The sequence below is a fragment of the Penicillium brevicompactum genome, assembly GCF_028827555.1.
Source record: "Penicillium brevicompactum strain IBT 35665 chromosome Unknown utg000003l_segment0_segment0, whole genome shotgun sequence".
NCBI classification, from domain to species: Eukaryota; Fungi; Ascomycota; class Eurotiomycetes; order Eurotiales; family Aspergillaceae; genus Penicillium; species Penicillium brevicompactum.
Window position 1 is genome coordinate 3,277,846 of NW_026623206.1, and position 23,312 is coordinate 3,301,157.

General features: G+C 27.7%; 3 protein-coding genes across 3 annotated transcripts; 2 read left to right on the forward strand and 1 right to left on the reverse strand.

The window, feature by feature from the left end:
- Window positions 1–16,278: 16,278 nt before the first annotated feature.
- N7506_005118 (uncharacterized protein) lies at window positions 16,279–18,295 on the reverse strand (the record flags this gene model as incomplete). The annotated part of the gene is made up of 2 exons (XM_056954412.1): window positions 16,279–18,165; window positions 18,275–18,295. The coding sequence occupies 2 exons, from the start codon at window positions 18,293–18,295 to the stop codon at window positions 16,279–16,281; spliced, it is 1,908 nt and encodes a 635-aa protein (XP_056813301.1).
- Window positions 18,296–18,748: 453 nt separating this feature from the next.
- Window positions 18,749–21,680, forward strand: N7506_005119 (ATP-binding protein; the record flags this gene model as incomplete). The annotated part of the gene is made up of 6 exons (XM_056954413.1): window positions 18,749–19,888; window positions 19,943–20,639; window positions 20,690–20,875; window positions 20,933–20,965; window positions 21,017–21,220; window positions 21,277–21,680. The coding sequence occupies 6 exons, from the start codon at window positions 18,749–18,751 to the stop codon at window positions 21,678–21,680; spliced, it is 2,664 nt and encodes an 887-aa protein (XP_056813302.1).
- Window positions 21,681–22,375: 695 nt separating this feature from the next.
- On the forward strand, window positions 22,376–23,118 carry N7506_005120 (rRNA-processing FCF1 family protein; the record flags this gene model as incomplete). Its single annotated transcript, XM_056954414.1, has 4 exons — window positions 22,376–22,446; window positions 22,493–22,555; window positions 22,614–22,976; window positions 23,037–23,118. The coding sequence occupies 4 exons, from the start codon at window positions 22,376–22,378 to the stop codon at window positions 23,116–23,118; spliced, it is 579 nt and encodes a 192-aa protein (XP_056813303.1).
- Window positions 23,119–23,312: the final 194 nt, after the last annotated feature.

Genomic DNA, 23,312 nt, shown 5'->3' on the forward strand with positions numbered 1-23,312 from the left:
AATTAGAATAAGATAAGATTACTTTTAAGAATAAAAAACTTGGATTATATTATTAAAATTAAAAATAACGAAATTATATTGTATAGATTTATTTATTCTTTCTTATAAAACGAATTCTAAGTATTATATATATATATTATTAATAATTTAAAGAAAGGAAGGATCTAATTATCTAAAAATCTAGCTAGAATATTAATTCTCTTTATTTTTAAAAAAAAATAGAGGACTAAGATTTTATATTAATTACTAAAGATTTAATTATATATTAATTAAAAATTAGTATTTTTTTTCTTTAATATTAGAGATTTTAGATAGAGTTATAGAATTAAAATATTTCTTTAAGATTGATATTAAAAATATATATTATTAAATTTAACTTTATAAAGAAAATAAGTAGAAGATAGTGTTTTATATTTAATATAGCTACTTTAAATATATAATTATATTATTTAGATTATATAATATCCTAGTAATCTTTTAAAGTTATATTAATAATATTTTAGATGAATTAGTAGATATAATCTATATTATATATTTTAATAATATCTTAATATTTATAAAGATTTATAATTTATATACAAAAACTTTTTAAAATATCTTTAAGAGATTTTAATATTTTAAATTATATATAAAACTATCTAAATATTAATTTTATTATAAAGAAATTAAATTTTTAGATTTTATCTTAACTCTAGATAAGATTAAAATAGATAATATAAGAATAAAAATAATTTAAAATTAAAAAGAACCAACTACGTTTTAAAAAGTATAAGTTTTTTTAGGATTCTATAACTTCTATTATTAATTTATTAAATATTATTTACTTATTATATTCTCTCTTATCTTAATAATAAAAAGATCTTAAAACGAAAAGAAATTAACACTTATATAACTATTATCTAAAGAAAAAGATATATTTTAGATCTTAAAAGATATCTTTTTATTAGTAAACCTTCTTTATTATTTTGATCTAATATAATAAATTTATATTAAAATAGATATATCTAAATTTAGTATATTAGATATTATATTATAGTTAAATAACAACAATATCTAATATCTAATAATGTTCTAGTTATAGAAATTTACTAGACTAGAATTAAACTATATAATCCTAGACTAGAAACTTTTTATTATTATATATTTCTTTAAATATTAGAAATAATATCTAGATAGATACTAATATTTTATTAAAGTGTTATTAGATTACGCTAATTTATAAACCTTTATATTATGAACTAAATTTATAAAGTAATAAACCTATTAGTATATATATCTAATATCCTTTAAATTTATTATTAAATATAGATCAAGGAAGACAAACTCTATAGATAGGTTATCTAGAATCCTAAATTCTAAAAAGATTAATCTAGGTTTAAAGCTTATAGATATAATTTAAAAATATTTTAGTACTAAATCTCTTAAGGATCTAGTTTAAATCAAGGAGGTAACTATCTTAAATTTAGACTATCTAGATATAGATAAAATTAATATTATTATAGATATAAAAGATTAAAGAATCTAGTCTAATTTAATTAAGATAATTAAATAGAAGAATAAAAGCCTAGATATTTAATTTTAGTGTGAATTTATAAATTATAGTTGTAAAAATATATCTATAGATATAGATAGCTAATAAGCCTAGTCTAATTTAACTAAGATAACTAAATAAAAGAATCTTTATAAAAATCTAGATATCTAGTAATAATCTTTAAATACTATAGAAACAAGGGTCTAGGCTATTTAATTAAAAACAAATAAGAATCTAGTTAAATAGATTATATATTTATAATATAATGATCTAAAAGTTTGCTATTAAAAAAGAGATAAAAAGAGGCTAAATAAAAGATAGACTATTTAGATATCTAGGTTTTTTATATATTATAAATATATATATATATATATATCTTATAAAGAAGATCTTTATATAAAACTATTATAAATATATTATAATAATCTTACTATAAGTTATTTTAACTAATCTAAGATTAAAGAGTTACTAAAATAATATTATTATTAGATAAGAATATTTAATAATATTAAAAAATATATCTAAATCTATAAAATCTATTAGATAATAAAGATATCTTGATATAGATTATATAAGGAACTATAACTATTATTCCTATTAAAAAGATTTTTTATAAAAGTTTTAATAGATTTTATTATTAGTCTTCTCTTATTGATTTAGAACTAAAAGATTGTTAATATTATTTTAGTTATTATTAATAGGTTTTTAAAATAATATATATTTACCTCTATTTTAACTACTATAGATACTATAGAGTTTATAATATTATTTTATAATATAATTAAACTTTTTGATAGCCTCTTTAATAAAATTATTTCTAATAAAGATATTATATTTATAAGTTAATTCTTTATAAGACTTTACTATCTAATTAAAATATATAATCACTTTTTAATAACTTTTTATCTTTAAACTAATAAGTAAACTAAGTAAATAAAGTAGATTATTAAAATATATCTATAATACTTTATTAGAACTAAGAATAAAAGATAGCTAGCTTTATTAAAAATAATATAATTTATTTATAATAATAACTAAAACTCTATAATTGAAATATCTCTATTTTAAGTCCTTCTTAGATATAATCTAAATTTCTAGATTCGCAAATAAGACACTTATATTAAAAAGGAGATATTAAATATAACTAAAAGGATCTAGAAATTATATATCCTATAAAAAAGGCTATAGAAATAATAGCGATTTACTATTAATTTATAAAAATCCTATTATAATAAGAAATATATATTAAAAACCTTAAAAAAAATGAATTTATAAGATTTTTAATAAAAAACCTATATTTAAAAGATAGGAAACTAGTATCTAAGTTTATTAGACTATTTTATATTTTCAAATATATTAGAAAATAAATTTATTGATTAACTTTTTTTAAATAATATGTGTTATTTTATAATGTTTTTTTAATCTAATTTCTAGAATAGTAGAATCTCTAAATAGAGGTTAAATTAATTATACCTATATCTAAGTTTAAAGATAAAGATAAATAGGAAGTTAAGGAAATCAAAGATTATTATAACTTTAATAAAGAGCTATATTATTTATTAAAATAGCAAGAATAGTTTGTTAAATATAATTAATAGGTATTAAAAAATCAAATAAACATCTTAAATTTAATTAACTTTTATAAAAACAAACTACAAAGAAAGTGATTTATTTAAATTAATCTTATTTTAAAGACTCTCACTTTATAAACTAATCTTACTTTGATATTAATTTAGTCTTATTTTATAAGTAGGATATTTATATACAAAAAGAGAAGTATAGTAAGACTATAAAAACAAATTCTTATTATTTTAATAACCTTCCTTTTCTTTAATTTTATAATATTAATTTAATAATAAATTAATCTTGATACTTAGATAAGATTAAGATTTTAATACTTAGATAAAATTAAAATAAGATAGATTTAATCTTAAATCTAAAATAAGCTTATTTAATTAACTTACTTATAATATAATAAAAATTAAAAAAATCTTAAATAATAATTAAAATAATAAATCTTGATTTTATTTTACAAATCTTATAACTATAATCTATTATTAATTTAATCTTTATAAATAATAGAATTAAATTATTCTTTTTTTTTTTTTTTTTTTATTATATCTCTAAGATCAATAATAAAGTAGTTGTCAACTATTTTCTAAGTTTTAGATAAGCTAGAAAGATAAAGAATATAAAGGATTATCTTCTTTTAATTTATAGATTTATAAGATAATCTATAATGTAATTTATTATTTAAGAGTAATTAAGACTTTTTATTAAAAAGACTCTTTAGATATCTTATATTATATCTATCTCTATTAATAGATTAGAATAAAAAAGATTTAAAAGTAATTCTTATATTACATCTACCTTTATTAACAAGTTAGAATAGAAATGATTTAAAAGCGATTAGAACCCTTTATAAATTAATAATCTAAAAAGATATACTATGTTAAATCTTTTAAATAAAAATATTAAAAGCGATCTTTTATATTAATATCTTTGGATTGAGAGTAGTTCTAGATATAGTGATATTATTAAACCTTAATTGTCTAGTAATATCCTAATAATATTTATAGAGAAGGAAGTAAAGAGATCTTTTAAATTTAGATTTTACTAAATTCTAAAATTAGAATCTAATATCGCTAAGAAAAAGTCTAAATAAATATTTATTATATTAGAGTTAAATAATAGCCTTACTATTATAAACAAGAAATACTTTAAAAATAGATATTTGAATAGTAATCTAATAGTTATATTTATAGAGATTAGACTAAAATAATATTAATTTATTAGTAAATCATCTCTAATCTAAAAAAAGCATAATTTATTATATTAAAAATATCCTTTTTTCTTTTAAATAGGATTTCTTTATAATAAATACTATAATATTATATATATATTAATTTAAAATCTTAAATAAAATCTTTTATAATTATATATAAATCTTTAAGAAGATTATTATCTTAGTAAAGTTAGTCTATATTATTATTAATATCTTTTTAAAAGATATCTTTAGGGGATTGTTATATAAACACCCCCTTTGGATAATAAAACACCCCTCTAACCCGATTAGGAAGTTTGACACCTGATGGTTCAGGCAGAAATGACTTGGCCGTTTTGGGACCTTAATGCCAATATCCTGCCCCTTATTACCAAGTACAAATATCACGTGACATTGATTTTCCCTCAATTTGCCAAAATAGTGTATTGTTGGTCACGTGATCATTCATATGACTACCAGGATAGAATATTGATACTTTAAAGTGATTTGTGTTAATTAGGAGACTATATAATCAAAGTAGGTATCTTGGAGGTTGTGATATTTGATCATGTGACCTCAATGCATATTATGAAAATATTGATACGTGGTAGTAGGAGCATGCTTTCTCAGGCATCAAAATCAGGCAGGGGGATGTTTTATTATCCAAATGGGGTGTTTATATAACAATCCCCAAATTATATTTTATCTATTTTAAAATTAATTAGAAAAAATAGTTTCTAATTTTTATTTAGTTTCTTATCTTTATTTATTTTCTTATTTTTCTTTAGTTTCTTATTTTTCTTTTTATTTTATTTATAGCTTATAATAAAAGCTATTTATCTTTTTATTTATAATTATTAATAGTATACTAAGTTATTATCACTCTTTATAATATAGAAATTATTTTAGTAAACTTTATAAAAGATTTATTTAGATTATTAAAATTGCAGTATAATTTATATGAAAGAAAACTAAAATAATTAATTATTATCTAATTATTATCAGAAGAATGAATAAAATATTACATATATATACTTCTATATATATATAAAAATATATTATTATTAGATGAATTTTATTTAAACCTTTTTTTAAATAGAGAATAAGAATTATTTTTACTAAAATTTATAATTTTAAAATTAGAGTATAATATGTTTATAAAGTATAATTAGTTTATTAATAACTTAAATATATTATGTTATCTAATATGATATTTTATATATATACTATTTTATATTCTTTATAATATAACTCTATTTAAATAATTTAAATAATTTTTTAAATGACAAATATTAGTACCACTAGATTTTAGTACTAGGTCTAGATATCTAGATACTTAAAGATCTAGTTCGTAAGATAGGTTTTAATAAGGTTATATAATTTATATATATATAATAAAAAAATAAAGATCTTACTATAGAGATTCTAATAACTCATTTTTTCTTTCGTCTTTTTTAATTCTATTATTGTTACTTTTTAAATTATAATAAAGATCTTTTCTTTTATATTTACCTAGTCTAATATAATAATAAAACTTATTTTAACTTTCTATAATTCATAGTAAGCGTTTATATATACCTAGTTTAAATACTAATTAATTAATTAATTAAATGATTCTATTAGAATAAATTAGATTAGCTAGAAATATATTAAATTAATATAATATGTTTATTAAACTAGTTAAAAAAAGATATATAAGAAAAAGATATATATAAAAAGATCTCTTTTATCTTTAGATTTTTTAGATAAAGATATAAGAGATTATTGAAAGAAGTTTTAAAAAATAAATATCTTATTAAATTAGTTAATATATATATATATATATATATATATATTAAAAGAATAAAAGGTTAGGTAAATTATATTATAAAAAGAATAAGATAAAGTTAATAGACTTTGTATCATTATAAATTAAATAAATAGTATAATTAATAAAAAGTGAATTATCTAATTGGTTTATAAGATAAAGATAATTTAAATTTAAATTTAAATTTTATACCCAGTGAAATAATAAATAAATAGTATATTAATTATAGAAACTATTTTTTTATTAAATTTAGAAGATACAAGATCTTTTTGTATTTAATAATAAAAAAATAGTCGATTTTTAATATTAGATTTTTAAAATCTATTAGAAGTTTAAGATTGAGATTGATTATTTTTTAATTTTATTTAATTATAAGATCTATATAATTAGTCATTATAAAAATAAAGCTTGTTTTTATAAAAGATCGTTAAAAAAATATATTTAGTAGATATTACTATATCTCTTTAGATAATAAGATACCCCTCTAATCCGATTAAAAAATTTGATATCTAATAATCTAAATATTAATAGCTTAGGTATCTTAGATCTTTAATATTAATATTATATCTTTTATTATTAAGTGTAAAGATTATATGATATTATTTTTTTCTTATATTTACTATACAAAAACTATATAACTAATTATATGACTATAAAAATAGAACAATAGTATTTTAAAATAACTTATATTTATAAGAGGTTTATATAGTTAAAGTAGATGTTTTAGAGGTTTCTAAATTTAGTTATATAACCTTGATAAATATAATATAAATATTAATATATAACAATTAATTTTAGTACATAGTAATAAAAGTATATTTTCTTAGATATTAGGATCAGATAGAAGAGATATAGTAATATTTATTAGAGATGTTTTTTTAATAGTCCTCTTTTTATATTGAAAGATAATTAGATATAGATCTTAATAATATAATTATTTATTTAAAAAATATTTTTTATAATTTAAATCATTATATTAAAGCTTTTATTATTTATTATATCTTATAAATAAAATCTAGAGATTTCTTAATTAATCTTTATAAAAAACATCTTTTATTAAAGTTTATAAAGGTTATGAAGTATAAATAATAGATGATGAATAAGATGATGAATAAGATGATGAAGAAGATGATAATATTATGAGATCGATGATCTATAAAAAATTTACCCTGGGGATCGAGGTCATATTTATATATGAATGATCTCGCATAAAAAGTATAATTTAATAAGTCATAAAATGTTTTATTGAATTATGACTTAATTTAGAATTTTGATTTCAAATCAAATATTCTATGACTTATTTTAAACTTTTAGAATGAGCTAGAAATTATTGATGAATAATCACCTTTTTAGGTAATTACTATTTCAAGAATTCAAAATTATTTTTCTTATTTGGGAAAAACTATTTTTAATTTTGGTTTTTAGAATTTTCTTAAAAATGATTAATGTTGATTTATTTCCTATTTAGGAAATGAAATAAATTATTCTTATACCTTAATATTATAGAGTATATAGAATAGTATATATATAAAATATTATATTAGGTAATATAATTATGTATAAAGTATTATTGAATTAATTTTAGTTTGCAAAAATATTATGCTCCAATTTTGGAGTTATAAATTTTAACAAAAATAATTTTTATCTCCTATTTAGAAGGTAGATAAAATTCATTCAATAGTTTCATTTAGTAGTATATACATAAAAAAATATATGTATGATGTCATAATAGCTATAATAATTATTGTAGGGTAGTAATAAATTAATTTAGTTTGTTTGAAAAAATATTACGCTCCAATTTTGGAATTGAGAAATTTAGTAAATATTTTTGTAAATATTTATCATATAGACTAAAGATCTAGAGTTTTTTTAGAAAATTATAGTTTATCTTTAAAGATTTTAAGATATAATTCTAAGAGAAATTTAGAAATACTATCTTATATAATATATAAAACCTATTAATAAATAGTATTTTAAATATTAGTTTTTTTTATTTATCGTTTTTTATAGAAGTTATTTTATTTAAAGATATAACTATTATAAGATAGATATTTATAATAGTTTTATTCCTTATTTAAATAAGAAGATACTTTATATAATCTTTGATTCTATAGTCTTTATTAATTAGATTATTTTAATTATAATATAAAAAAGTATTAATAAATTTATTCTTTATTTCTAGTTTATATTATAATATAAATTAAATTAACTTAGGATTAAAGATTATTATATATAACGTTTCAATTATTCTAAGTTCTTCTAATCTATAATCACTAAGAAGTTTTCTTTTGTAAATTGTAACTTTATATCCTAGGTTTCTACATATCATATAACTATTAATAACTCCTTATTATAAATCTCATAGTTGTATTTAATAAAAGCATTCTTTTTACAGAAGTAAGTATATAATTATAATAGCTCTTTGTTATTATATTATAATAGGATCTTATTAATTATATATCTAAATAAATCTATTTTAATAATTATTATATAAAAGATATTAAAGATTATTAGAATTGAACGAGTTATAAACAGTTTTTTTAATTTGTTAAAGTTATCTTAATTGGCGTTAATCTAGAAAAAGTATTAGATAAAATACTAGTTATAAAGTTTCTATATAATTTTTAAAAATCTATTAATAAAAATTAGTAAAGCTAAGAAAGCTATAGATCTCTTTTTTAATAGTTAACTTATTTAGTTATCACTTTAATCTTTTTAAGATCTATAGAGATTTCTAGATCTAGTTATATAATAAAGCTAAAATATTTAGTTTCTATATATTCAAACTCATATTTTCTAATATCTAATTAAAAACCTATTTTTTAAAGCTTTATAAAGATTTTGTTAATATATATATATTATTCTTTAATTATTTTAATTATATAAATTAATATATTATTAAGATAAATAGAATAGAATTTATCTAGATATTTATATAAAGTTTAATTAATATATTTCTAGAAGGGACTAAAGGTCTTTACTAATCTAAATAATATAACTATTTATTTATAGAGTCTATATCTTATATAAAAACTATCTTTTATTTATCTCTAAATATGATATGGATCTTATAGAATATAATAAGGGGATTGTTATATAAACACCCCATTTGGATAATAAAACACCCCCCTGCCTGATTTTTATGCCTGAGAAAGCATGCTCCTACTACCACGCACCAAAATTAATTGCCACATATCAGTATTTTCATGATGTTCACTGAGGTCATGTGACCAAATATTGCAACCTCCAAGATATCTACTTTGGTTATGTAGTCTCCTAATTAACACAAGTCACTTTGAAGTATCAATATTCTATCGTGCTAGTCATGTGATTGATCACGTGACCAATGATATGCTATTTATTCGGCAAAACTGAGGGGAAATCAATGTCACGTGATATTTGGGCTTGGTAATAAGGGGCAGTATATTGGCATTAAGGTCCCAAAACGGCCAAGTCATTTGTGCCTGAACCATCAGGTGTCAAACTTCCTAATCGGGTTAGAGGGGTGTTTTATCATCCAAAGGGGGTGTTTATATAACAATCCCCTATAATAAAGATATTGAATTTTATAAATTATTTTATTTTATTAATCTAGTTTAATATCTTATAAACTAATAATAATAGATAATAATCTTTTTTCATAATAATATTAAATATATACTAGTTAATATAAAAATATAATCTTTTATCTAGCTTTTATATAAAGAATATAAATATAGTAGCTAAGGATTTATTTATATAAATAAAGTTTTAATCTAATAATTTATTAAAAGTTTTCTTTGAGATTAGAAGTTTTTTATTTAATATATTAAATAATAGATTTTATTAGACTTCTATATAACCTAGAAAAAACCTAACCCAACTTGGACCTAATCTAACTTGGATTAGGTTTTAAGGCTATATCTTTATCTCAAGTTTAATACTAGGTTAGGATCTTTAATCTAGCTAGGTTATTAGGGTCTTAAATTAGGTTATAAATAATATGAGTAACTTAAAATATAGACTATATAAATTATATTAATTTTCTTTGTATATTTAAGTAATAGCTAAATAGTCTTTAATATTCAGGATTATTATTATTAGATTTAAATAGATATTATATTTATATAATATATTTATATTTATAATTATAATTTTTCTCAACTTTATATTTCCTATTTAAAAGTTATATCTAGGCTATTTTATTGAAATCTAGTAAATCAAGTTTTAAACTACCATTAATATTAATTAAAGGAATATTATCTTTTTAAATATCATTCTTTTATTATTTTATATTATTAATTAGCTTGGAGGATTGATATAAAAATATCTTCCCCCTTCTAAAAAAAACACCTTTTTTATTAAAAAAATATCCCCCTATCTAATTTTGATATCTAAGAAAACCTATATCTACTATTATATATTAAACTTAATTATTATGAATTAATATAAATATTGTGTTTATTAAGATCATGTAATAAAGATGATAGTAATTTTTGAAGTATTTATTTTAATTATATAAATATATAGTAGTTAATATAAATTATTTTAAAGTACTACTATTTAATATATCTAATAATATAACTTATTATACAACCTCTAATATAGCTTTTATATAACAAATATAGTAAAAAGATAATATTATATAGTCCTTAAACTTAATAATAAGAGATATAATATCAATATTAAGAATCTAAAACAACTAAATCTTTAATGTTTAAATGCTTATATATCTAATTTTTTAATTAGGTTAGAGAGATGTTTTTTTAAGAAAGGAGAGATATTTTTATATCAATCCCTTTAATTTAATCTTAATAATGTTAACTTTTTTATTCTTTCTTTTTTAGCTATCTAAATCTCTTTTTTAAAAAAAGAATTTCTTTAAAAATTTTATTTCTTATTTTTCTATATTAAATCTAATTATATAAAGAAATATCATTGGTTCTTTAATAGTATAAGATTTTAACTTATTATGATAATGATAATAAATATCTTGAGTAACATTAAATAGATATTTAATATTTGTATTTATTATTAAGAAAGATAGGATATTATAGATAAAAATAATGATTACTAGAAAATAGATTTGGTTTTTTTTAAAAAATTTAAATAGGTTAAGATAAATAATATCTTTAAATATTAATATATAGTTTATATAATATTAATATTTAAATTTATTATTATTAAAATATTAAGTTATTTTATTAGAGATTATTTAAACGGTTGTCTTATTTTTACCTAATATCTTATCTAGTTTTAAATTTAAGTAAATAATAAATAAGCTTTTAAATCCTTCATCTTAAGATTATATCTTCTTTTAATATAGAATTAAAGCTTTTTAAAAAGATTTCTAGTATTTATTATATTATTTCTAGTCTTAATTGTTTATAAGAAAGAATTTAAATTTATTTATAGATATAAGGATTATACTAATTATGGAGATATATCCTTAAATATTATTAGTGTGAAAGTAATATTTATTAAACTTAGTATAAATAATTTTAAATATATATAATATATTTTATTTTTATAGAATCTATTTGTGTTAAAACTATGCTATTAATTTTTTAAGATAATAAAATAATTTATTATAGATCTTAAAGATATAATATATAATGATATCTTAGATCTTAGAAAGTTAGATTATATAATTAAAAAATAGTTTAATAATATAAAAAAGATAATAAACTTAATATTGTTCTTTATTATAAAGTAGAAGCTTCTTATAGTTATATTCTTTATTTAAAAAAAGATATAGTTATAAAGCTTAATGTAATATTAGAAAGTAGAATTCTAATAGATTTAAATTTTTCAACTAGAACTAATTTAATTAGAGTTATTTAAAAATTATAAAATATCTTTTAATATTAAGAACTAATATTTATATAGATAATAAGATAGCAAACTTTATTAAGAGTAATAAAAATTTTATATTTTATATCCTATATATTAGCTTAAACTAGTCTTAATTATTTCTTAGTTTATTTTATCTTAATCAAATTATTTGTTAGAATTATCTTAATATAATTAAAAAATTAATTAAGATTTAGCTAAATAATATGAATAAGATAGTTTATTCATATTATTATTAGGAATTATTAAATATAGATATTTTAAGAGCTTCTTATAGCGTTTATATATGATCTTTAGTATATTATTTATATTATATATGATCTAATAGTAGTTTTATTAAATCCTTATATAATATACGAAGTTTTATTTAAACTTGTTTTTTTAATTTAAATTAATTTAAAGTTATTATTCTGTTTATTTAATATATATTATTTAGTTATAGAAAATAAATAATTTCTTTTAATAAAAACTAATATATTAAAAAAAGAAGGAATTAGAGATCGTTTAATTAGTTATTAAAGAGATTTGTTAATAATAGAATTAGTTAAAAAGAGAGTAAATAATTAAGCTAATATAAATAAGGAGTTATTAGTCTCTCTATTATAAAAAAAAGATATAAAATCAAAGTATTAGCTTTAAGATATAATCTAATTAAAACTTAAGAATTAATATAAAATAAAATAAATAAAAAAGTATATTTATTATTTATAGTTAAAAATAATTAAAAGAAATTAGAAGTAATAGATTAATTAAGACTAAAGATTATCTTCTTATTAATTAATTTAAAAATTATATAATAAATAAATATCAATACATAATCTAGAAAAAGTCTAAAAAAAACCAAAAAACTTAATAAAATTATTAGAAAATCTAATAAAAGCTTCACTCCTTTATTATTTTCTAAAAATTCTTACAAACATTTTATCTAAAATTTTTAACTTTAATTAAAAGGTTTATAACCAAGGAGATCTAGAATATATATAATAATTTCTAAACTTCTTAAAATTTAATTCATTCTAAAACTCTTCTCTAATTAATAAAATTGAAAAAAAAAAGATATTTTATTATATTTCTTTCTAGTTTTATATTATATAAAATCTATATTAATACTACTTATCATAAATATATATTTCTATAATCTATATATTATAATTCTAAAAATATCAAATTGAATATAATTTTAATAGAAATTATAGATTTTAAACAATAATTAATATTAAATCAAGCTATTTATCCTTATAAACAATCCTTTTTTATAAAGTTTTATTATTTTTATTACTAAATATTCAAGTCTATCTTAATATAACTAAAATAACAAAAAATTATATATTTAATCTAAATAAGTAAAGTATTTTATATAGTAAATTATATAAAAGTTAGGTCTAGTTAGGTTTTTATGAGGTTATCTAGAGTATTGGTAGTTAGATCTAGTATGAGTTTAGATTAGAAGATTTAGTATTGGACCCAAGTTAGGTCTAGTGCTAGGTTAGGATCTTTAATTCTATTTCTAGATTATATAGAAGTCTAGATTTTATAGAGATATAGTTTTTTTATCATTATTTTACATAAGATTAATCTTATAATCATTTTCTTTCTTACAAAATAAGAGTAATTTTATTACTTATTTAAGATTAAAAAATGATAAAAAGTTATGATATTATATAGATAATTTATTAATAAGATTAATAGATATCTTCTTTTTTAATACTATTTATAATAATAGTAAAGACTTCTTCTTTATATAAGTTATCTTATTAATAAAAATAATAGATCTTATAGTATATATATATTATAGAGATTTTAATAATATTAAGGAATAACAATAATCTAATATTCTATAATCTTATCTAAAAAGAATAAAGAAATAATTAATCTTTAAATGTATCAAAATAAGTGTTTTATTAGTTTAACTAAAATAGTCTTCAAATAAGATTACATCTAATATGATCTAGGATTATATAAAAATAGGCGATCTTTTTAAAATAACGACTAATTAATAATATTATTTGTATAATATATATGATTTATCTTTACCCTTCTATCTCTTGAAATAATTAAAATAGGATCTTAATTATCTTGAGCTATTTCTTTTTTATAAAAGATTTGTCAATAGCTTTATATATTAAATAGCTATTATTAATTGATATATAAGTGATCAAATATTAATCAAGTATAGTTATGATTATAAATAATGAGGACTTTATATAAATAGTTTTATAAGGGTTATTCTTTTTCTAAATTAGAAGTGTTTATATTAAATAGGTTAATAGTATTAGTAGTCTATATAATATTAATATTAGTAATAGGATAAACTATAGGTTATAGTTTATATTTATAGATAATATAGCCTATTTATTTATAATGAAGATAATTATCGTTTTTATAATATCACTTAATTTTGCTTTAGAAAACCTAGATAGCTTGTTTTCCTATTTCTAGGTTTATATAAAAAGACTTTTTATCGAGAATAGTAATATATATTTTATAAACTTTTAAATTTTGTAAGATAATAATCTAGATAGATTTTTAGTCTATCTTATTAGTATTAATACTTTATAAGATATAAGACTAGTAACTTTTAAATATCTAATATAAATAGAAGATCTTTATATATATTATATTAATATTAATATTTAATAACTAGTTTTAATAATTATTATATAAATTAGATCTAGCTTTATAAATTAAAGTTAATATATATTTTAGAATCTTTATTAATAGAAATAGAATCCTTTATTTTATTAGTTGACTAATATCTCTAATAATAATTATTAATTATTTAAATTTATAAAGAAAATTAAAGAAAATCTTTTTTTTTTTTTTTTTTAAATTTATATATATATATAATTATATAAATATTTTAAATATAAATATATTAACTAATAATTTTTAAAATCTATTAAAAATATAATAGACTTACTTTTAAAAGATTAAATAATAATATTTATTTATTATTAACTTGGTTTTTAAGTTTATATAAAAGAGAAGATATTATTCTAAATTATTATTATTAAATTTAATAATATTTAGATATATTAGTTAAAAAAAAGATATATTAGGTAATATAACTAATATAGCTAATTATAAAAGATTTATTATTATTTATAAGCTAATAGTTATATTATTTTTCATTAAAATATTTTAAAAGATAGATATAAAATTAACACTAATATTATATATTTATAAAAAATCTATTTTTAATAATTTATATAAAGATTTTCTTTTATTAATTTAATATTATAAATATCTTATTCTTTTAAATCTTATTAATATTCGTTTATTTTATTAGTTTAAAGGTTTTGTATTTATTTAATCACAGTTTATTACAATCTAATAAGATACCTCTTTTATATTATTTTTAAAGATCAAATCCTAATATTAGAGATCTAGCCTAGTTATATAATAATAGATAGGGTTCTTAGAAAATCAAGAAGGATTTAATGAAGAGGAGGACCTCGGAGTAAACTAAGCTATGGGTAAATACAAGGGAATCATCGATAAGCGAGGATTACTAAGCGCAGTGTAGCAAGCAACTCCAGAGGGATCTCCTGTATAAGAAGATCCTATAATGACATGTAACCTAATATCCTATATAAAAGCGCCCGACCATATAATATCTTCTTTCTCTCTCTAAGATTTTTGTAAACAGCATATTGGTCTAGTCTAATTAAATCAATAAAGCTTTAGCCCTTAATATCTTTGGACTATTTAGATGCCATGTAGGGTTTATTCAAAATAGTGTGAAAATCTGTCTTTTATTACATAGATCTCAGTCCTTCTTGGCAGGGGCTGTAATCACATGATCTAACTAGTAAAATACATGATGCAAACAATACAAACAATAGGTTCTCAGCTCCTGGTCTGTGACATGTTGTATTATCCAAAGGAATGTGGAACATCCACTGGGGGTGTTTTTTAACAGTCCCCTATTTATAAACTTACAGGTACCCATAAAGGTCATCCTCTCAAGGCTTGATCCCTAGATAGACTAACTACCCTCAGGGTTGGAAGGTTGGTCCCTTGAAATACTCTAGTGACAAGGTGATCCGATGGTCATGAGGATTACCCGTGGTCCAAATATATCAACCAAAGCTTTCATTGATTTTGACAAGAGGTTGTATATATTCACATCATCGGTACTAAAATGATTTCGTAATACAGTTTCACTCAATAAAAACATATTGTTTCATCTTGTCTTCCAAGGTTACTTTCATTCGTATGGACAAGATAAGAAACAGTAGCTGCCTTTCCAGTCTCTTCTGCCTGCTTGTCTTCTTCTCGGCCATGTCCACAGTCGCGTCTTGGATTTCAGCCTGAAACGCTCACTGGCCCTCTCAATCCCTCTCAGTCCCTCTCCCATAAAATTTCTTCGCCGACGTCTTCCATAGAAACACTCGTAACAAGGTCAAAGTCAACCGTATCGATCAATTGCAGCCCTGCAGCCTGCGCCAGACCATCTACGTATCCTTCCGAGGTGAAACATACTTTCGTCCCTGCAACCGCCTTATTGTTCGTGGTGACTAAGTTTTCTGGGAGGTGACTCTCACGATTCAGCGTACACAGTGTCGCGATGGTCTTCAAAAAGTCTCGGGTATAGGCTTCGTCGGACCGATCCTCCAGGACCTGGAAGTTATCTATGAAGCCATACACCAACCTTGGACCAATACTCCGCACGTCCCTGATCAGCTGAAGTGTTTCGACCACCCCCAAGTCGCCCCGCGCGAGGGCAGCAAAACGTGTAGGAGAGAGGTCCATCCCAGCGTATCCTTGAGCTGGTAATAGTTGGACCAGCTGTGTCACAACGGAGGCAAGAAATAAACCTAGGCTGACCCCCTGGGGCAACTCTGAGTGGTGATGGTCTGCGAAGGTGCAAAAGTAGATGATGCAGGGGATGCTGTTAGTCCGTGCCAATGCCGCCAGAGACACTGCAGTCAAGGAACTTGGGCTGGGCCGAGGAACGCCGTGAGGCCCTTTAATCCAGAGGTTATCTGACTTGTGGCCTTGCAGCCATGTCCCCAGGCGATAATGCACCTCATCTTCCAGCTGAAGAACCGATGACTGACGAGCGGCCTGGATCAAGTGATCAACTTGATTCATCCACTGACTTGTGAAAATGGCCAGCTCTGCCTGTATTTCGGTCCGGATGAACCAGAAATGCGTTCGCGGGGCTGGATCAGCCTCGACTTCTGGGTATGGGGGTTCACTGTCATCACCCTCTATGCCTGTGATCATACTCGTGACTGAGACTGGCTGGGGTGTTTGGAGAGGGAACGATTGTTGCACTTGAAGCTTTTGAAGAAATTCGTCGAGGAACAATCTTTGCTCGTCGAGTTGGCGCGGGAAGTTGCCTAAGAGTTTCCCCATGAGTTTCTCTATGTTCTCTAGTCCCCAGACCGTGCGGTGGCGGAAATCGAGGCTGACATGACGTTCCATGCGGCGCTCAATGACCGACAGTTGGTCTTTCTTGGACGTGAAAAGTTGTTTGAATGCGCCTTCATCGAAACTGGTCAGTAAGCGTTTCCAGCTGGACTTGGACCACTTGTTGAATATCTCAGTGAAGAACTCGAAGACAACGACATAAAGCTCCCGGATGTATTGACGAAGAGCAGGAATCTCCTTATGCTCATCCATCAGCCTGTTCCAGAAGTCAATGTCGTGACCCAAATCGTCGAGTGTATCAGCCACCCCCTCGGCGATATTCTGGTGGTTGATGGTAGCCTGAACGATGGCAGAGAGAGACCCCGTCAGCAGGCTGACATACTTCTCATCTTTGGGAATGATTGCCAGCAGTGAACTATGATTCTCACAGATATCGCAGAGCCTTTGAAATTTGGATTTGACCTTGCCTACTGTGCTTGCTTCTCGCCCCGACTGCCATGTTGCGGATGCTTTGGTCACTGTGGCCACGAGAAATTGGATATCTGGTCTTTCATGGTCCCCAAGCTGCATCTGCTGGTCTTCGGGGAGATTGCGTCGAAACTTGCTCCATGCCGCGTGGAGTCGCCGGCTTTGATGCAATAGAGTGGCCTCTTCATCTGGGGCAGATTCGTGAGCCAATTCCCGTCCTTCTAGCAGTAATTGATCCCATTCCTCTTGCAGTGACTCCGGTCGCTCTTTTGCTTGGTCGCACGCAGCCTTGATCGCCAGAGCACGGTTGGGGGGGGTCCCCCGGTGAGGAGTGCGAGATGTCGCTGAACCGCCGAGGTATCCCCCCGGGCTCTGCTTGTCGGCCTCTGTTCATGTTTAAATCCGACCACTTGATCAATCAATTGATCTCCAAGTTTCCATGCTGCCAGAAGATGGATTGCAAGAAATGCAGGCTGACAGCCAGCCTTCTGACCTGTTTGACTTGGCCCTCCATGCACTTTACGGTGGATCAACACGTGTCCTGCTTCGCCTCATTCAAAAGCCACTCGGGACCCTTCGTTTTCTCTGTTCGTTTTCTACAGGGAGTAAGTAGGGCTCAAAACTAGCCTATTTGAGGGGCTGTGCTGGGCTTCGAGCTTGGGTTTTCTTGAGGCCTACCTGTAAGAATTCTGGAACCCTTGACTCCGTTGGAGGAAAAGGTCAGGAATTGGCACCTGCAGGGCACCTCACCTTGGTCTAGTCCGCACTCGAAAACGGGCTGAGGTGTCCATGAAGAACCCTGTCAGATGGTGGGGGTCGACCGGCCCGACCCATGTCAACACCATCACTTCTCTGCGCTTGTACAGTTGCAGCTATCGGCTACTTAGGAGCTTCATCCTGCACACAATGTAGCTCCCATTTCCCCCTTTCCCTTTCTTGATTCCTATCGGGAAAATCAAATTCAAATATGGGCTCCCAACATGTCGCACAATATGTCAAGGGTCTCTCCGTCGTTGATCTGACCAAGCTCAGATCACATCAAGATACAAAGCCAGAGCACCTACCAGTCACTTGGAATGCCCGGGTCTATCTGGAGGGAAGAAAAATCCCTGACAACGGTGACTTCGGTTCTCGCAAGCCTGACCTGACGTACATCGACGATCGACCCATCGAGCTTTCCGTTGGCGCCCCTCCGACTCAGCAACCCACGGAGCCGGAGAACAATGTGACAGGACCTGTGGAGTGGAGCGGCGCAGTCATTGTGATTGACACGTTCGTTGAGGCGGGTATCCAGACGGACAGCTCATCAGCCATGACGGGCTCACCTCGGCTGGATATGTTAAATCCCACACGGGTGTCTACGCGGTGCCTTGTGGTGGGATCTCCGTTTCTCGCCCACGCACTCGGTTACCTTGTTCAATATTATCCCTCGTTTCATGGGATGCTATTCGATGAATCAATGAGAGAGGGTCTGATAATTCAAGAGCCCTTTGCCGTTCTACTTCATCACTTTGATTCCATAGAGGCGATGGCCGAGGGAAATGCCCCGGTACCTACTTGCAAGAGTGAGCATGATGACAGCACTGAATCGATTGAAAGGACAAAGGACCATCTACAACATCTTGTGGACTTCCTCCGACCCATCTATCAAGAGTTAATGCTGACATATCAAAAACATATTTCTGATCCTGTGCCCCAAGTGGCCTTTGACAAGATCTGGTATCTTCTCAAACCCGGGACAGATGTCTATGTTCAAGTTGACGGGTCAATATATGTAGCAGTTGTGATCGATGTCAAACCCGATGGTGCCAATCACAACAAAGTCGTGGGGAGTGGGAATGTCAAGTGGTGGCTCGTCGATCTGTGGCAACTAGAGACCGACGGGTCTCGTCTCCGACGAGGCTTGATCTCCGCAAAAGTGCGCGCCTACTCTGGACTTCGAGAAGTCACCAGTCTTTCGGTGTGTCCAATCTCCATTTGGGATGCACAAGACGCTGGCGAGCGACGCAGGCATATCATTCGCCGGAGCGCAATCCTCTTCAAGGCGCTTCGTCAGGGTAATCTTCTTGCGGACTACAATGGGCCAATCAAAGAAACAGCTCAAGAGGTAGATCACGGGGCTTCAATGGAGTGATTTAATCGGTCACTGACTTTCCGATAGTACGTTGGAAAGGTGGTGATCGACCACTGGAGAGGACTCACGGACCCTAAACGCCAACGTCCCAATTCTTCGCACGTCAAGGACTATTCAAATCGGTTCCAAGAGTACGATGGAACTTTGATCAACAAGGATCGGCCCTTCAACACTATCCCATCTGCAGATAATACAGAGAATGGAGAGGACGCCCTATCGGCAGCGGAGGCTGCAAAGGATGAACAGATCGCCCGCCTGGAAAAATTGATCTCGGATGACCGATCCGAACGAGAGGCCAAGGAAACTGCACGTCTTCAGGTGCTTGGAATAACCGCCCTGGAGCAGCAACATGCTAGCCACAATCAGCCTACAGATCCTGCACAGCACGAGACAATCGCTCGCCTGGAAAACCGTTTTCTCGATAGACACTCGGAACGGGCGGCCAAGGGAGTCGCACGTCTGGCGGCCATTCAACGTGAGGCGACTGAAAAGGCCGCCCAAGAGCAGGAGCTCGCTCATGACCGTACCGGAAATTCCGGGCAACATTACGCAAAGCCAGAGGGTGATAGCGCCGGCATCAGTCCGACGAAGGTGCACGAGTATCAGGGCACCGAATTGCCTGACATGGAGCCCAGAGTCCACGTCACCCATAAGCTCACCGAGCATCAACTCCTTCTTCTATGCCCCGTTGCGCTGGCATTTGCTCTCGGAACAAAACAGTGGAGTGGGACTTTTTTACGATATGCAATAGGAATGACACTAATACGACTTCAGTCCTAATCTCCCTCGATTATATCCAAGAATCAGTGCCATCAGATGAGATTATCTCAAATCTGATCATTGGTCCGGGCGAGCTGCAAATTATCAAGGCTCTCTCGAACCGCCAAAATAGTCATGTCAAGCACTGGTCGGTCGACTTTATAGAGGGAAAGGGCTCTGGGCAGATCATATTACTACACGGTATCTTTTCGTTGACCGATTCCCCCGGTGATACAGTAATCTAATTAGTGTCCACAGGTCCTCCGGGGGTGGGAAAAACTTACACAGTCGGTACGTCAGTCGTAGATGATCCCATAGGCAACATAGCTAACGAAAAGGTAGAGGCTATATCCGAGTGGTTGCACCGACCACTCCTTACGCTCACAGTGGCTGATATCGGTACGGTCGAGACACTGGTTGAAGAGAACCTCGTGCACTGGTTTAATCTGGCGGAAACATGGAACGCCGTACTCCTCGTTGACGAAGCAGATGTCTTCCTTGAACGACGCCAGAATCGAGACCTCGCTCGAAATGGATTGGTATCAGGTAAGTTGCAGTCTGAGCTATAGTCCCGCTGATCATTAATGATGACCCGTCAATAGCTTTCCTCCGGCGAATGGAATACTTCAAGGGTCTCCTCTTCCTGACCACAAACCGCGTCGGACAGATAGACGATGCCTTCATCTCACGTATCCATATCGCAATTGAGTACCAGAAGCTCAATGAAGAAACGCGGCGGAAAGTTTGGAATGGCTTTTTCCGGAAACTGAAGGCTGATCGCACGAGTAAGATCCAGATCGAACTGGGCGCGAAGAAGTGGATTCTCGATACCGCTGGTGAGACGCAACTCAACGGGCGGGATATTCGCAATGCACTGCAGACGGCTATCACACTGGCGGAGTTCGAGAAGCAAGAAGATCCGGAAGATGATGAATTTCAAGTGACAGTTGTCACTACGGCCCATTTCCAGAAGGTTCTGGGGATGGTGAATCAGTTCCGTAATTAGGTGACGGGCATCAGAAGGGAAGACGAGCAGAAGCGCGCTCAGGGACGCGGTGATCGGAATGATCATGGGTATGGAATTGCCAATGAGATGAAAGGGCTGATGTAGATCTCGGCACAATGGCAACCCGTTCATTTTTTGGTTTTGTTTTGTGTCATTTGATTCAAGTTCGTAAAGATAATGGATTGGTATCACCTCCGAGTTACTCTATAGATACATGTAGTTGATGGAGAGATCGCGTTGTTGAAGAATGTAGATCTATAGGACCAACCTTGGAAAGCCCATCATTTTAGGCATCGTTTTTTGAGGTAGACGCAGGCTTACAGCCATTAGGATCATTGAAACATAGCAATAGAGGCGCATTGAATCATTCATGGCTCCAACTCTTCTCCAGTGCGTGGAATAACCAGGGAATGCAAGAAGATTACTATCATCGGCTGTCTGGTACAGGATGCCCTCGGTGAAAAAATCACCGCCCTTGTAGAGGGTCCATCAATTGAGCATAAAGAAGTCTCACCTACCAAAGCACAGCGCGCCGATGAATATATTGTTGTGAGAGGAGAAGTAGTGTTTGCGGGGCGGATGTAGTGATGTGAATATTAGTCAGCAACCGATAAGAACTCAGATCGGCGGATAAGAAAAAAACCCTCGGAACCTTCTCTTCACCACCTCACATCTTCACATCCTCACACATCATTATGGGAGTCCAGAAAAAGACGCGCAAGTTTGCGCTGGCCAAGAGAGCCATTTCAATGCGTGATAACCGGCTGTAAGTGGCCTCAATCACCTTCGCTGCCACGTGCTGATCTTCGAAGGAAACAAAACCAAGAAAAGACCGAGAAAGGCAAGCAAGCCAAAGATGATTTGGTCAGAGAAGCGTAAGCATGCCGAAATAATGGACTCAAAGTACCCGGACTCCGCTCATCTCGACTACAGTCCTCAGGCGCCTTCCTCCATGTTCTTCCAATACAACACTGCCCTCGCGCCACCCTACTCAGTCTTGGTCGATACCAATTTCATCTCCCACACCATCCAACATAAATTGGAGGTGATCCCCACAATGATGGACTGTCTTTATGCCAAATGCATCCCCATCGTGACCGACTGCGTTCTTGCAGAACTTGAAAAGCTCGGCCCCAAATATCGACTCGCACTCCGTGTAGCCAAAGATCCTCGCTTCGAGCGAGTGAAGTGTGACCACAAGGGAACATATGCCGATGACTGTTTGGTGGATCGTCTGATCAAGCATCGTGTCTACATTGTGGCGACCAACGATCGTGATCTCAAGAGACGAATTCGGTACGCTCACAATCCATCCCGCTGCTACTATTATACAGACTTCTAACACGTAGCCAACAGCAAGATTCCAGGTGCACCCATAATGAGCGTTGCGCGTGGAAAATACGTGATCGAACGACTCCCTGATGCCCCCGAGAAATGAGCGATGCTTTTGTTGCGAATTTGATATAATACCCGCCAGTTATGCCAATGCGAATGATACGAAAACAGGCACATGAATTCATTTATTTTTCTCTCACTCAACCCTATGCCTCTAAGAGGCATTCATTGCCCGCAGTCAAGGGCAGCATACATCCACTTGGACACTGGACATAAGTTACCTAACCATTTGTACAT